Here is a 12,741-nt window from a genome sequence, read left to right as displayed (position 1 = left end):
GCATTAATTTCTTTGAGTAATATATAACATGCATACCAAGGTTTAGCGTTGCTGTATTCGTCATGCCTTCTCCAGGGCTATTGTAAGACACCTCGTACGCGTAGCGGTTGGCGAGGAGCAGTCTAGATCAGGGGCGGCCAAGCTTTTCAGCCAAAGGGCCATATTTGATTAGCAAACTATTGCTTGGGTCACTAGTCGCGCCAAGCGCGAAATTTTGTCGAAGTTCATAGGTCAATAATATTGTCACTTGATTATATTGCGGGCCTGCTGTATCTCGCTTGGCTCAGTTTGCAAGGAATGGACTATTCGACACCGGGACATATCGATATCGAAAGGTTCGACCAACAATCCAACATGCGTCAATCATTTTGTGCCTTGGTTTCATAGTCGATGCGGTGTTGAACGACACTTTGTCTCGTAATCGCGAATATAGGTAGATCCAATCTGATACATTAGGCGTTCTTTCATTTTCACAAAGGGGGGACAATATTAAAAGCAAGAAATTGAGTGACAACATGTTGCGCGAAGCGTGTAGAAACTTTTGACTTTTGATAAAGCTGTCGCAAATTATTCTACTTTATTGTAGTGTACGAAGATCTACCAAAATGCGACTGGCTCATGGATCTGCCAAAGCGTCGGAACTAATATTTTAGTCATCACGTCTCAAGTGTTGCGACCAGCCTAATCAAATTTTCGGTTGGCCTTGCAAGTTCACAATCTGTGCAATCCATTTTTGATATATTACTAATTTCGGAAGTTACCTCACGGGTCACTCAAAACCTTCTGGGGGGCCACGGGTTGGCCGGCCCTGGTCTTGATAAACCCTCAACACTTAGGCATGAATTCTGGTATGTATTTCAACTTGTGCAATCTAATACAGCCACAAGGCGGAGAAACAGAATGGCGTCAGCTCGACGAGGGTCTTCCATTCCTCACTTGGCGAAAGCTAAACCAAAAGCCCCAAGCGCGGGGCGTCGCAGAACGATCTCAAAACACGTAACCAAGGACAGAGTGACGGAGGAGAAAATCAACAAAGCGGTAAGGCAATAATCTAGTTTATACACAACGCACATAGTGACCATCCGAAAGTGAACCGCCTCCGCCTAATTCTCTCCAACCCTGTTTTTTCAAATCATTCTTATTTTACAGACAGAACTTTTGAAAGGTAATGTCGAACGACTCTCCGGACACCACGCTTTGGACTTACTTTTCGTCATTGACGAATCTACCAGCGTTGGTCAGGGGAATTTTTCAGATGAAGTGAGTATGGAACATATATGTATAATACAGAAGTCACTGTTTTCTGGTACCGCAAAAGAAGCAGTATAGGTATTCCGTGGGCAACGAGGCAAGGTCAGGGGTCACCAACACGCGGCCCGAGAGGTCATATTTTGCGGCCCGCGAGCTGATTTCAGATTTCTGGGGAACGCGAAGTAAAGCACTTTGAAATTGATAGTTTTAAAATATCGGTGTTGTCGTTCTTTCAAAATACGCTTTTCCCTTATGCCCAACATCACTATATGCCTCACTATAGCTAAAGCAACTTCGGTGATGGTAATATCATCCCATCGAGTGAGAATAAGCTAGTATGAATGAACAATTGACATATTGCGTTGTCGTGAAATGGCCAGGACAATTCGAAGAGTGAAACGCTTGGGAAGCGGCTTGCAGCAGTTCCACAATACCAAGCTTTACGCGGAGTTACTCTTCATACTAGTAATGTGCCTCGCTAGCCCCATTATCGATTTCTTATAGTCGCTGAAATGCGTTGCCAGGTATCTTGCGCAGCTCATAGTTTAATATCAAATGGAATTGATGATCATGATATTTTCTGTTGTATTTGTATTACAACAATGAAATACTACTTTTTTGTGGTGACTGTGACTACGCCCGTGGCCCATGTTACAGAGCACAGCGTTGTACTGACGCAAAGATTTAAAAACGTGGTTGCTAAAAGTGTGGCCTATTTCGTCTCGATATTGCATTCTTGCGGTCCTCGGCCTCTACGAAAATTGAAAAGTGGCCCGTTTTGAGTTGGTGACCCCTACTCTAGGTCATGATGAATCAGGCTGTTTTATATCACAACAGCCTCCATAGCTCGGTAGCCTCGCATAGGCGACTGTCACTCTCACGACAGGTACTTGTACAGTGTACACTGTACAGCTGTACATCAGTGGTCGGGAACCTATGGCTGGCGAGCCATATGGCTCTTTTGGGTATAAGATATGGCTCTTTGCCAATTATTCATTTTTATACTGAATTGGTCAATATTGCAGCAACTTGTTAGTAAATTTTCATCACGATCAGAATAATTATTCTCCTGGCAGTATAGACGCTTGAATACGTCCTTGAGAGGCAACGAAAACGTCGTATTCAGGTTTAAGGGCTCGGAACTTCTCTTTCGCAAATCCTCAAATTTAAGTTACCGCCCCGCCGGCGACCAATATCACTTACAAATTCGATATACCCGACTCAAAATCTTGGATTGTGCGATATGTTGAATATTCAAAGAGCATAGCAGCCATGGCGACTAGGGTTAGATTATCCGGATAACGGTTAACTGGTTAACCAGTTAACTGGCTAACCGCCTAACCGCGGGTATTTTCAATATCTGATACACGGATATAATTCGGCCGGTTAACCGCATAAAAGAGTATCGTTGCTAATGCGTTTTAGACTTTTTAGTAAGCTTCAATAAATCGTATTCAGTGTTGCGCGCGGCCGATTAGCGAGTAGTGTGTTGCCAGTTAGCGAGATGCATCTGCACAATGTAACGCGACACGATCTCATGCTGAGAAGATCATTAAACTAGGTCATTGATTGGCGCGCGCTCGGCAATCGTCTCTGGCCTGATTTACCGCGTCGAGAACGAGCCTATAGTTCTGCTGGATTGAAGAATCGCATCTGCAATAGACCCTGTGCAGTGCACTGTGCCGCGTGTACAATATTCCATTGTTGGCCTGCACAATCGCATCTGCATTTGCTTGGTTCTCACGATATTATCGCTGACCTACACAATCGCATCTGCAATAGGCCTACGAAAGATATCATCCCTGGACTAACCATCGCATCTCGGGCCGAGTATGCGTTGGCTCCTATATCTCGATGGCTTGGTGACGATGTGCCGTTAAGTGTATTCTGATTAGCGATTGTGAGAGTGACATCGCGAAATTGAATGACATTGAATGTTCGCAAACATGTGCGATTGTGCGTGCGTGCAAGCGTAATTGATTTTCGCTGATACTTAATTCGAAAAAAATCGAAACCCCCTCATTTCACCTCAAACACCCCTCCTTAGTTTTCGGCTGTCTGCGTGCCTGATTACGTGAATTCTCACGGAGGAATTAGAGCCAGATATCATGTCGGCATCAATTCCAGTATCAGCTATACTCGTCCTTCTAGTACTCCAAACCTAAACAGAAGAATGGTTAAAAGGAATGTAAAGTCGTTGAAGTTTCCGGGAAGCGACCTGCCAGCATTTAGACTCTCTATGGAGCGCTGCTTACTATTCAGCCCACTTCCGTGGAAGCTAAAAGAGCATTCAATGCATGTGGACTCTTTGTTAGAAAATTCCGGTCCCGGCTACAGGATGCCACAATAGATGCATTGTGCTTTATAAGGAGGGCGTTGCAGAAGCAGTGAACATTAAATTTGCGCGGTTTCTCTCGTATTCGCTCGTACTGAGTGTGTACGTATAGGTCTACTCTACTCTACAATAACACTGTGAAATGATTTTGCGATCCGTTTTTCATACTGACCTCGTGAAATCGATTGTCTCACTTAGCAGTTATTGTCCGGTTAACCGGTTAGATAAATTCCAAATATCCGGATATATCCGATATCCGGATAATGAAAATTATTGATATCCGAACTAACCCTAATGGCGACGCCCATATCACAACGCAGTTTTCAAAAAACACATAGTGTTCCCGATGTACGGCGTGAAATGAACTGCCGTGAACATGACATTCACAATTACAAACTCGAGTTACAACCAATGCCATAGCTATCCACGTTCTTGATTGCTAAGTAGCTCTTTAGTACCGGCGAGAAAATGTAAGCTCGCGGAGCAACGTTATACGTTACTCCCGAGTACTTTGAGAATTGAGAAGTCGATAAGTATTTAGATTTTCGGAATAAGTGCGACAGTTACATTACATTAATATTAGTTATAATAAATTCCAAACTATTTGCGATGAATTGCGTCATCAATAGCGAGGCTTGGCCCGTCTATGCCTTACCTCTCGTTTCGAGCATTATTTTCGAACAGTGAGAATACCAGTTTTTTTAAGAAAATGTGGCGCACTCAATGAATCCTAGGTGGTGAGTTCGAATTATTGCTACCATGACGTCATAAATTTTCAATTGTGACGTCACAGCTGATTCGCGTGTATGGCTCTTTGGGAGTTGAAATGAAAAAAATTGGTCGAATATGGCTCTTCGGACAAAAAAGGTTCCCGACCACTGGTGTACACAGAAGTTAAATAAATAGGCCTAAAAGTAAACGCATTTCCGGTTCAGTTTATGCAAACTTTGGTTTTAGTTCCCAAATTAGTATTCAAAAGTAGATTTTATGTTTTAAATTCCAGGGTACTTTTCGCGGATCGGTCAGAATGGCGTCACAGACCGCATTAGGCCCTCGGGCCGCATTTTGACCATGCCTGCTGGGTTGAATCGAACATGCTTCCAGGCCTAATGTTACCTCACGAAGTTCTGAACATGCTTAAATTTGATGTTTTATTTATTTTATTCATTAAAAAACCCTCAACATTTTGCAACTTGAAATGAAAGTGTAAAATTTTAAAATACCTGGCGGACCGGCGGTTGAGAACCACTGACCTATATACGTGATCGGAGGTATTCTGTAGTGACAGATCTATCGTGAATATACGTTACCCTTCTTGTCGCTACCGTACCGATTATAAGGTACTGGAATAAGTTTCGCTAACTAGTGGGTCGCAAATATAGCAAAGCATACTGTAACAATTAAAGTCAAAACTAACTTTTTGTTGCTAGGTATTTTCGTGCAGCGTATTGCATTCATAGTACGTCTGGTGGGAGTGGGAAATGAGCAAGGTAGCACGACAAAGTGCTTGGGTGTATTCCCGTACTCGGTTGATCCACGGCCTTCGACGCGAAAGACTGTAATCGACTATCGGCGCTGGCACGTTTATCTGGGAAAAAGAATTTTACATCGACTCAGTATACTAACTATTGTAAACTCATATGAAGATATTTAAATACGAACAAATCTCGCGAAACGTCACTCTCAAGCACCATACGTGCAATTATCGGTTTCATGCCCGAAATTTGGGGTTGATTGCAATTTTTTATAGTCCACCGGTCCGCCAAATATTTTTTTAATGTTACCGGTCCGCGAGGTATATAGGTTAAGAACCACTGAAGCTCGTGCAATACTCGAGCTTATTCTATCCGTTGACTGTTCCAGATCAAATTCGTGTCACGTCTGGTCAGCGGCATCGAGGTGGATATGAATCACACTCGCGTTGCCGTGGTGACGTACTCCGATAACGTCACATCCTGGGTCAATCAAGTTTCGATGAGTGAAATGCATGCGCACAAGTGCTCTCTCCTGGGCCAGGATTTGCCAAACATCAAATACGCGTAAGTGTTGGATACCCTATTTCGGACAGAGTCTCTGACAAATTGATTTTACGGTTGCGAATAGTGTCTTTTCAACGAATATTTTTGTGGAATACATTGATATTGCTAAAGGCCCGTAGAACAATTGGAAACTGGCCGTTTGGGGTCTTTGCCTCCTGGTTTTGATCTCACGACGCTGTGTCTGTCTATACTAGGGATGGTGTGAACCTCTAAAAGGTTCAGGTTCGTGTGAACGCGAACCTTTTTGAAAGGTTCTGTGTGAACGCGAACGTGAACCTCATGACGTCACGTGACGTCATATCAGTGTTGTGATGACTCGAGTCATGACTTGACTCGAGTCAGACTCGAGTCACCTTTTTCATATGACTTGACTTGACTCGAGTCACTTTGCAAAAATGACTTGACTTGACTTGACTCGATGCTTCAGAAATGCGGATTGACTCGTGACTCGGAGCAAAATTTTTCGAGTCAATTTCAAGTCATCAAGCAATCGCTGTCGATAAAAATCGCTGTATCTTGCTTATGGTCGGATTTTTCGCGAAACGCTGGTGTAAACCGTGCGTTTTATTCAGCCTCCATTGTTTTCTCACAAATAAATTGACCGCAAACGAAGTGATCGAAGCTTACAGCCTACGCTGTCGTAAACTAGTATAGTAATGTAATTGTACAGCAAAAATTCTATTTCTGTTCCCTGTTCATACCTCAACCAAACCTCTTGTCTTTGGGAAATTGAATTCGAATATAGTTTATATAGTCATCAACCATTAGCGCAGGCTCGAATTGTATCATATCAATTTGTAAATGGGTAATGTATTGCATCTTATCAATTCGTTTCTCTATTCTCTATATTAGCTGGTAACTATAAACTGATGCTATGTATAATTACTTACGTAGATTAGCATTTCTACGTATATGTGAGCGATACAACGCTTTCTTGCGTATATTTCACTCTATTTTCGTTCATCGGTTCAGAATCTATGACAGCTAGCAAAATGCCATGACGTAAGTATTGCCTCATACTTTCAAAAGACAACTTGACTTGAATTGTGACTTGACTCGTGACTTGACTTGACTTGACTCGACTTGACTCGAGTCACCTCCAAAAAACGAGTGACTTGACTTGACTCGAGTCACTTTCGAAAATCGATTGACTTGACTTGACTCGAGTCAAAATGTGCATTGACTCGAAATGACTCGTGACTCGAAGGTAGTGACTTGATCCCAACACTGCGTCATATTGCTAATTCCAGCCCTATATTTGAATGAAGTGATAGCCTTTATTAATGTACACGATACATAGCGACGGCTCGGGTCACATAATGGCACAATGCTGAAGTACATATTGACGTAAATGTATCAACTGAGGCAATCAAATGATATAATAATCCCATAAATAAATATCTTCCGTCGCTTTGCCGATAATTTCGACGAGGACTGCTCAGGGAATATAAGCTCACGGCTTAACGGTCCAGGCCAAACCGTAAAATGTATTTGGCGTCTGAGTATTGCTACACGGATATTGAGCAGAGTGTAAAACGGGTTTCTATACTTTGTTGCGGTATTACCCCACTAACAAGTTATACAACAATAGCCAACACCACAATCGCACGGATTTCGTTTTTATGATACAGTAAGCATATGAAGACAAGATTGACCACGTAAGCTTGCTAAATTTTTACATTAGGAAACGATATCAATTGAATAAGCATCATTCGCTATCTACATGTAGTGTATTTCGCTCTTGATGTTGTCTGATTGCCGGTCAAGCTCACAGCAGAGAGTCACTAAATGTTCACAAACGGAAAGCTGGATATTTCGAGCAAACTTTTGTTAGAAAGCAAGTAAAATTTTTGAAATTGTCAAGGTGTTGATTGTTTGTGCTGCCAGTGCCATGCATAGAGTGGTCCGCAGTTGAAATGCAATAAATTTGAACCAAATAAGTTATAATGAAGTGAAAATTGTAATATATATGAAAAAGGTTCACAGTGCAGAACCTACCAAGGTTCTGTTGTGAACGCGAACCTCAAAATTTCCGAGGTTCACACACAGAACGCGAACGTGAACCTCACGTTCACACCATCCCTAGTCTATACTACGATACAATAAAGTCTAGCGATATTCAGAGGTTGTCAGAGTGGTCAGCTACTCAAATAAAAGTGGATATAATGCTGTGAAAATCCTTCGAAAATTGTAAATTGAGAAAATAGTGTATGGTTGAAGCATTATCGACCTATTATTGAGTGCGAATGCATCCGGTAAAAATAATATGACTTTGACATTTAATTCGGTATGCATTTGTTTTCAGAGGAGGAGGGACCTTTACAAAAGGAGCGTTGACTGAAATTCAGGTGTGTGAATTTGCGACATTTTGTAGAGACACGGGTTAGTATTTTATGCAAACGCGTGCGTTACTGAAAGGCAACACAAGTTACGTGAAAACGGTAGGTTTCGAAATCACGAAATATATACCGTTTTTGTGATGTTTATTCAAGTATGTACATAAAATAGCAATAAATGCAAATCTTTCAGTTTGGTTCGTCTCCATCATCGGGTCATCTCATCGGAGTCGTTGTCGAAGTTGAATTTGTAGTCATGGTATAAGCCGGCGCTAGCTGGCGCTCGTATGCGTGTATTGTTCATATTTATTTTTTGTAGTCGTTATTTATATCGGTTATGATACTCCCAACCCTTCCCCAACCCATTTCCCTCCCCCACAAATACCCTTCCCTGAAAATCCCACACCTAACCTAATATACCCCCAACCCTTGAACATAGAGTCATTAAAAGCAATGCAGGTTCATTGCGCAGCGCCCAACGACACCCACTCTTTTCAATCTGACGCGGGGATAAGCGTCGTGACAACAACTGACGGATTCTGATGGAGTTTCTTTACAGCAATTGGCTAAATGAAGGAATTCTGTTACGTGAGGGGTTACACATAGCAACGACCGAATAGTACCCTAAATTAAACACGAGAACGTTCCCATATGCTTCAAGTCGGGTCGGGTATTCGAGAAACACTCATTATGACGTCATACCACGACGTACAACTTTTAATGTTGTAATATATTTCCCTTTATTTAACTATAAAGAAATAATGCTAATTACACCGTATCGAAAATTGTTTTGTGTTCATTAACCATACCAATTTCATAGTGCTTTGTGGGCGGGTCGGCAACAAAATTTCACTGATATATCGCTACAAAATGTGCATTTCGTACTACAAGTCTTGAACGTTGTGGTAAAACCCACGAGGTTTCATGGCTTCTGCGGTAGGAAGAAAGTGTCAGAACGATAATTTTTATTGACAAAATATATTTTAGGGACAAGAAGAATATGTTTTCGATACTCGAAAATGTCGTCACTATTCGGCTCGAATCAATACAATTGATACTCCATTCAGATTCTAGTACTCCAATCGCAATGCCCAGCCCTGTACTCGTGTTACACCATTGCTATTTGATACCCATTCATCTTGTGATGCGGATACGGGAGGTTGTATTGTTTTAAATTCCTAAACCGTATTTTGCGTTTGCATCCCAAAAGAGCATGAAATTCCAGGATTACTAGGAATTCAGTGTTCAAATTAAAATCCAGGCCAGAAAAATCGTTTCTCAAAATCCGGCTGATAAATCAAATTTGATACTTCTCAATCCAAATTGAAATCGGAGCAGCCAACCTTAAATTGAGAATCCCATCCCAATTCGAAAAGGAGTCAGTGCGAGGCGAACATGCGTAACAAAAAGTTCAATTAAAATCCCCCAAATACTGATATTATGCATATCTTGATTGATTAATAAAGACGAGGAGTACGCTACCGGCCATGCGTGTTAATTGATCTTATTTTTTTGCTTTAGCACATTCTGCAGAACGCACGGGAGGACTCCAAGAAAGCGGTTTTTCTCATCACGGATGGATATTCCAACGGAGGCAACCCTATCCCGATAGCCACTACCTTGAAACGGCACAGTGAGTAATAAAAATCCGTTCGTGTTTTAGAATACAACCTTTTAGGGCAGTGGTCGGGAACCTATGGCTCGCGAGCCATATGGCTCTTTTGGGTATAGGATATGGCTCTTTGAGAAATTTTAATTTTGCACCCAATTTATCAATATTCCAGCAACTTGTTAGTAAATTTTCACAGCGGCGAGAATAATTATTCTCGTGGTCTTTGAGAATTCAAGGCTGTAGGGTATCTAGGTCGTGAGATAGGGGTAGGACCACCATCTTTTAAAAATCCCCACATTTAAGTTGTTGTCGCACCGGCGGCTAACACCAAACGCAGAATAGACCTACCCACCATCGCGCCTAGATATCGTGGAAGCGCTATCCATTTTCTTGATTAGTTAGTAGCTTTCTAGCACTGCCATCAAAATGTACACTGTTAAAAATATTCTATGCCAAATTACTGGTCTGGTCCTGGCAGCAGTTTTACGACTCTGAGACCGGTAAATTTGGAAAATATTTTCCCGTAAATAATATTGACTGTAATTTATTTTTACAAAGACTGACTGTTAAAATTTCTACGGAAAATTCCCGTTACCTGACGTTACGGAAAACGGCTGTAGTACCAAGTTACTGGTCTGGTCCAGTGCAGCAGTTTTACGCTGATGAGAACAGTAAATTCGATATAGCTCTCCTAGTAATATGATTTTACATATGCTGACCGTAGAAAATTTTACGGAAAATTTCCGTAACGAAAGGTAACAGAAATCTGCTGTAATATCAATATACTCGTCTGGTCCCTTGCAGCAGTTTTACGTTCCTGAGACCAGTAAATTTGAATCAGGTTTATTTGTTGCGGGAACACGTTAAAAAAAGTAAGTGTGGATAGTGACAAAAATCCAGTCATTCTTGTGGAGATCATCAGTCATCAAAACTTCAGCAGCAGTTGAAGGACTGTACTTTGGGCCATGCTCTTTTGTAGGTTCTTCTATAATCTAAACAAAAATTATGCAGTCATCAACACAGTTACAATTTGGAAACTTTGAGACGCTGTAGTATGACATACTGCGACTTTTCATATTCTTGTCAATTTCTCGAATAATGATGGCCTAGGATAGGGGTGTCGAACATACGGACCACAGGCCGCATGCGGCTTGCGAAGCAATTCTGAGTAGTTTGAAAAATCCCTGTATTACCCAGCACATTTTCTAACAAATGTTGAGATATTATTGTAAGAAATACTTCCCGCAAGGCCACAAATGTCAAGATCATAGGCCGTAATATAATTATCCGACAGTGGTGTTATGGTTTTACTCTAGTCATCATCAGGAACAAGTTGGTGATACTGACATCCAATTCCCAAAACTCCAAAAAGTGCACACTGAGTTCAGATTTTTATGAAAAACGAGACAAAAAGTAGTTATTCGTGAAGTGAAAAAGAAACTGTTATATGCAGGTCGCATGGAGAATATAATAGTTACAAAAAATACAATTCAAATATATTTGGTCGCACATCGCACTGCTGTATCACTTCTACTCAAAGGCCCCAGACAGACAGAGAAACCCGAATGAGCCCAATTCTAACGTCTGCGTTTACAATTAAATCACTTGCGTTCCTAAGCTCATACGTCGAGTTAACGGCAGATTACGAATAAAACAAATGGAGCATACAAATATGTCAGCTTATTCCGTCGTTGGAGTCAGTGTTTTAGCGGTTGAATTCAAGCGATCAATCTTTCAATTTTTGCCAAAACTCCGTTGTTTGCGAGTAAAGGTACCGCTAGAATATATCCATGTGATATGATCATGAACCAACATGTATACAGGATTGATAATAAACTATTCAAGAGAAAAGTAAGGGCGGGCGTTTTGAGGTACCGTAACATTTTGGAAAGATTTGACTGATCCGGCCCGCGAGCGGTTTGAAAGATTGAATCCGGCCAGCGACGCAAGTTGAGTTTGATGCCCCTGGCCTAGGACTTCGTACCTGAATCATCTTTTCCAGCGTGATTGCAAACTTTTCTGGCAATATTCCTTTGCATCGCACGTCCGATGTATTTCGCACGCCACCGTGCTAGAAGCGAGAGGCGAAATGATCCCTTCCTATCACATAATCATTCGACGTCATGATTCATAATACCATAACGCTTCCATTTCCGTGTAGTTCAATGTCAGAAAATGTAATACATTCTTATAAGCCATAGCTTCTGTTCACCATTAAACTGTAACGAAAATAGATACGTCTTCAGAAACAGGACTGAAAATAACTTGTCAGGTTTGAGCTCGGATACTGCTATACCTACAATATCTGCTATCAAAACCTGCGATATTCTAAAGCTAAAGTTAAGCTGTGGCTTCGAAACCGTCAATATCTTACAGCAACGCATCGCGTCGATATTATACCTCTCTCAGAACATTCAGCTGCACGTGCTCACTGCTCAGGCTCTGATATGTCTGACGAGTGACGCCGCTATGTCTGGAATATGTATGACGTCATAGTGTACTGTTCGCTCGAGCAGCTACGAATTCATGATCAAACAATTCATAAGGCCATTCGCAGGAAAAAGGTAAAGGACGTTAGGACGTATACTACTCTCGTCGCAATGGCAAAGGAGCATGGCGGCTATACGCCAGCTCCACTGTTTCGATATATAGTTTGCATCATACATGCGTTAAGGAGTCGACAATGGTGGCAGAACTGGTCCAGCAGATAATTACACAAAAGTTCATACCTGCAGTAAAACTACATAACATACCAAATTCGCTTGGCATGCTACTATTGCTAGACCTTGATGTCGCAAAGGATACTATTTATAAATCGATATAAACGATGGTATCTGCAATGCCCAAATGTTCGGATACCATTCACCGATTAGCATTCAGCACGGCCATCTATGTCGTAATTTGCTTGACAATTGAAACATGATGTAATGACGAAAATCACATATATATGTCCATAATAAAACCGTAAGCGTGTAAAATGATCCAATTGTAAGTGCAATAGCAATGTTGCAAATAAAGATTATCCAGTAAATCGCTTTTACGAATGCAAAAGTAAATCCGGAATACTGATTATCCAGTAAATTGCTTTTACAAATCAAAAAGTAAATCTGAAATACTGGCTATCCCGTAAATTGCTTCTACTAACTTAATCTGTAATTTTTTTTCCTT

At 41.3% G+C, this 12,741-nt stretch overlaps 1 protein-coding gene and 1 long non-coding RNA gene across 4 annotated transcripts in view; one reads left to right on the top strand and one right to left on the bottom strand.

Annotated features, from left to right (window-relative positions):
* Nucleotides 1-12,741, top strand: part of LOC145434897 (sushi, von Willebrand factor type A, EGF and pentraxin domain-containing protein 1-like) — a 221,150-nt gene that overhangs the window by 5,207 nt on the left and 203,202 nt on the right. For all 3 annotated transcript variants that reach the window (XM_080312126.1, XM_080312125.1, XM_080312124.1), the window contains exons 2-6: nt 881-1,038; nt 1,150-1,260; nt 5,450-5,625; nt 7,931-7,973; nt 9,483-9,594. In XM_080312126.1, the coding sequence (XP_080168252.1) occupies nt 881-1,038; nt 1,150-1,260; nt 5,450-5,625; nt 7,931-7,973; nt 9,483-9,594 (600 nt within the window). The remainder of the gene's footprint in view (nt 1-880; nt 1,039-1,149; nt 1,261-5,449; nt 5,626-7,930; nt 7,974-9,482; nt 9,595-12,741) is intronic.
* On the bottom strand, nt 10,401-11,967 carry LOC145434933 (uncharacterized). The gene is made up of 2 exons (XR_013913641.1): nt 11,558-11,967; nt 10,401-10,565 (listed from the first exon to the last, which is right to left on the bottom strand). It is a non-coding gene; the product is annotated as an uncharacterized LOC145434933 (long non-coding RNA).

This window comes from Botryllus schlosseri, chromosome 3 (genome assembly GCF_051294905.1).
Source record: "Botryllus schlosseri isolate E-star chromosome 3, Bs_hap1, whole genome shotgun sequence".
NCBI classification, from domain to species: Eukaryota; Metazoa; Chordata; class Ascidiacea; order Stolidobranchia; family Styelidae; genus Botryllus; species Botryllus schlosseri.
Note: the sequence above shows the minus strand (reverse complement) of the source record. Positions and strands in the feature narration are given on the sequence as shown.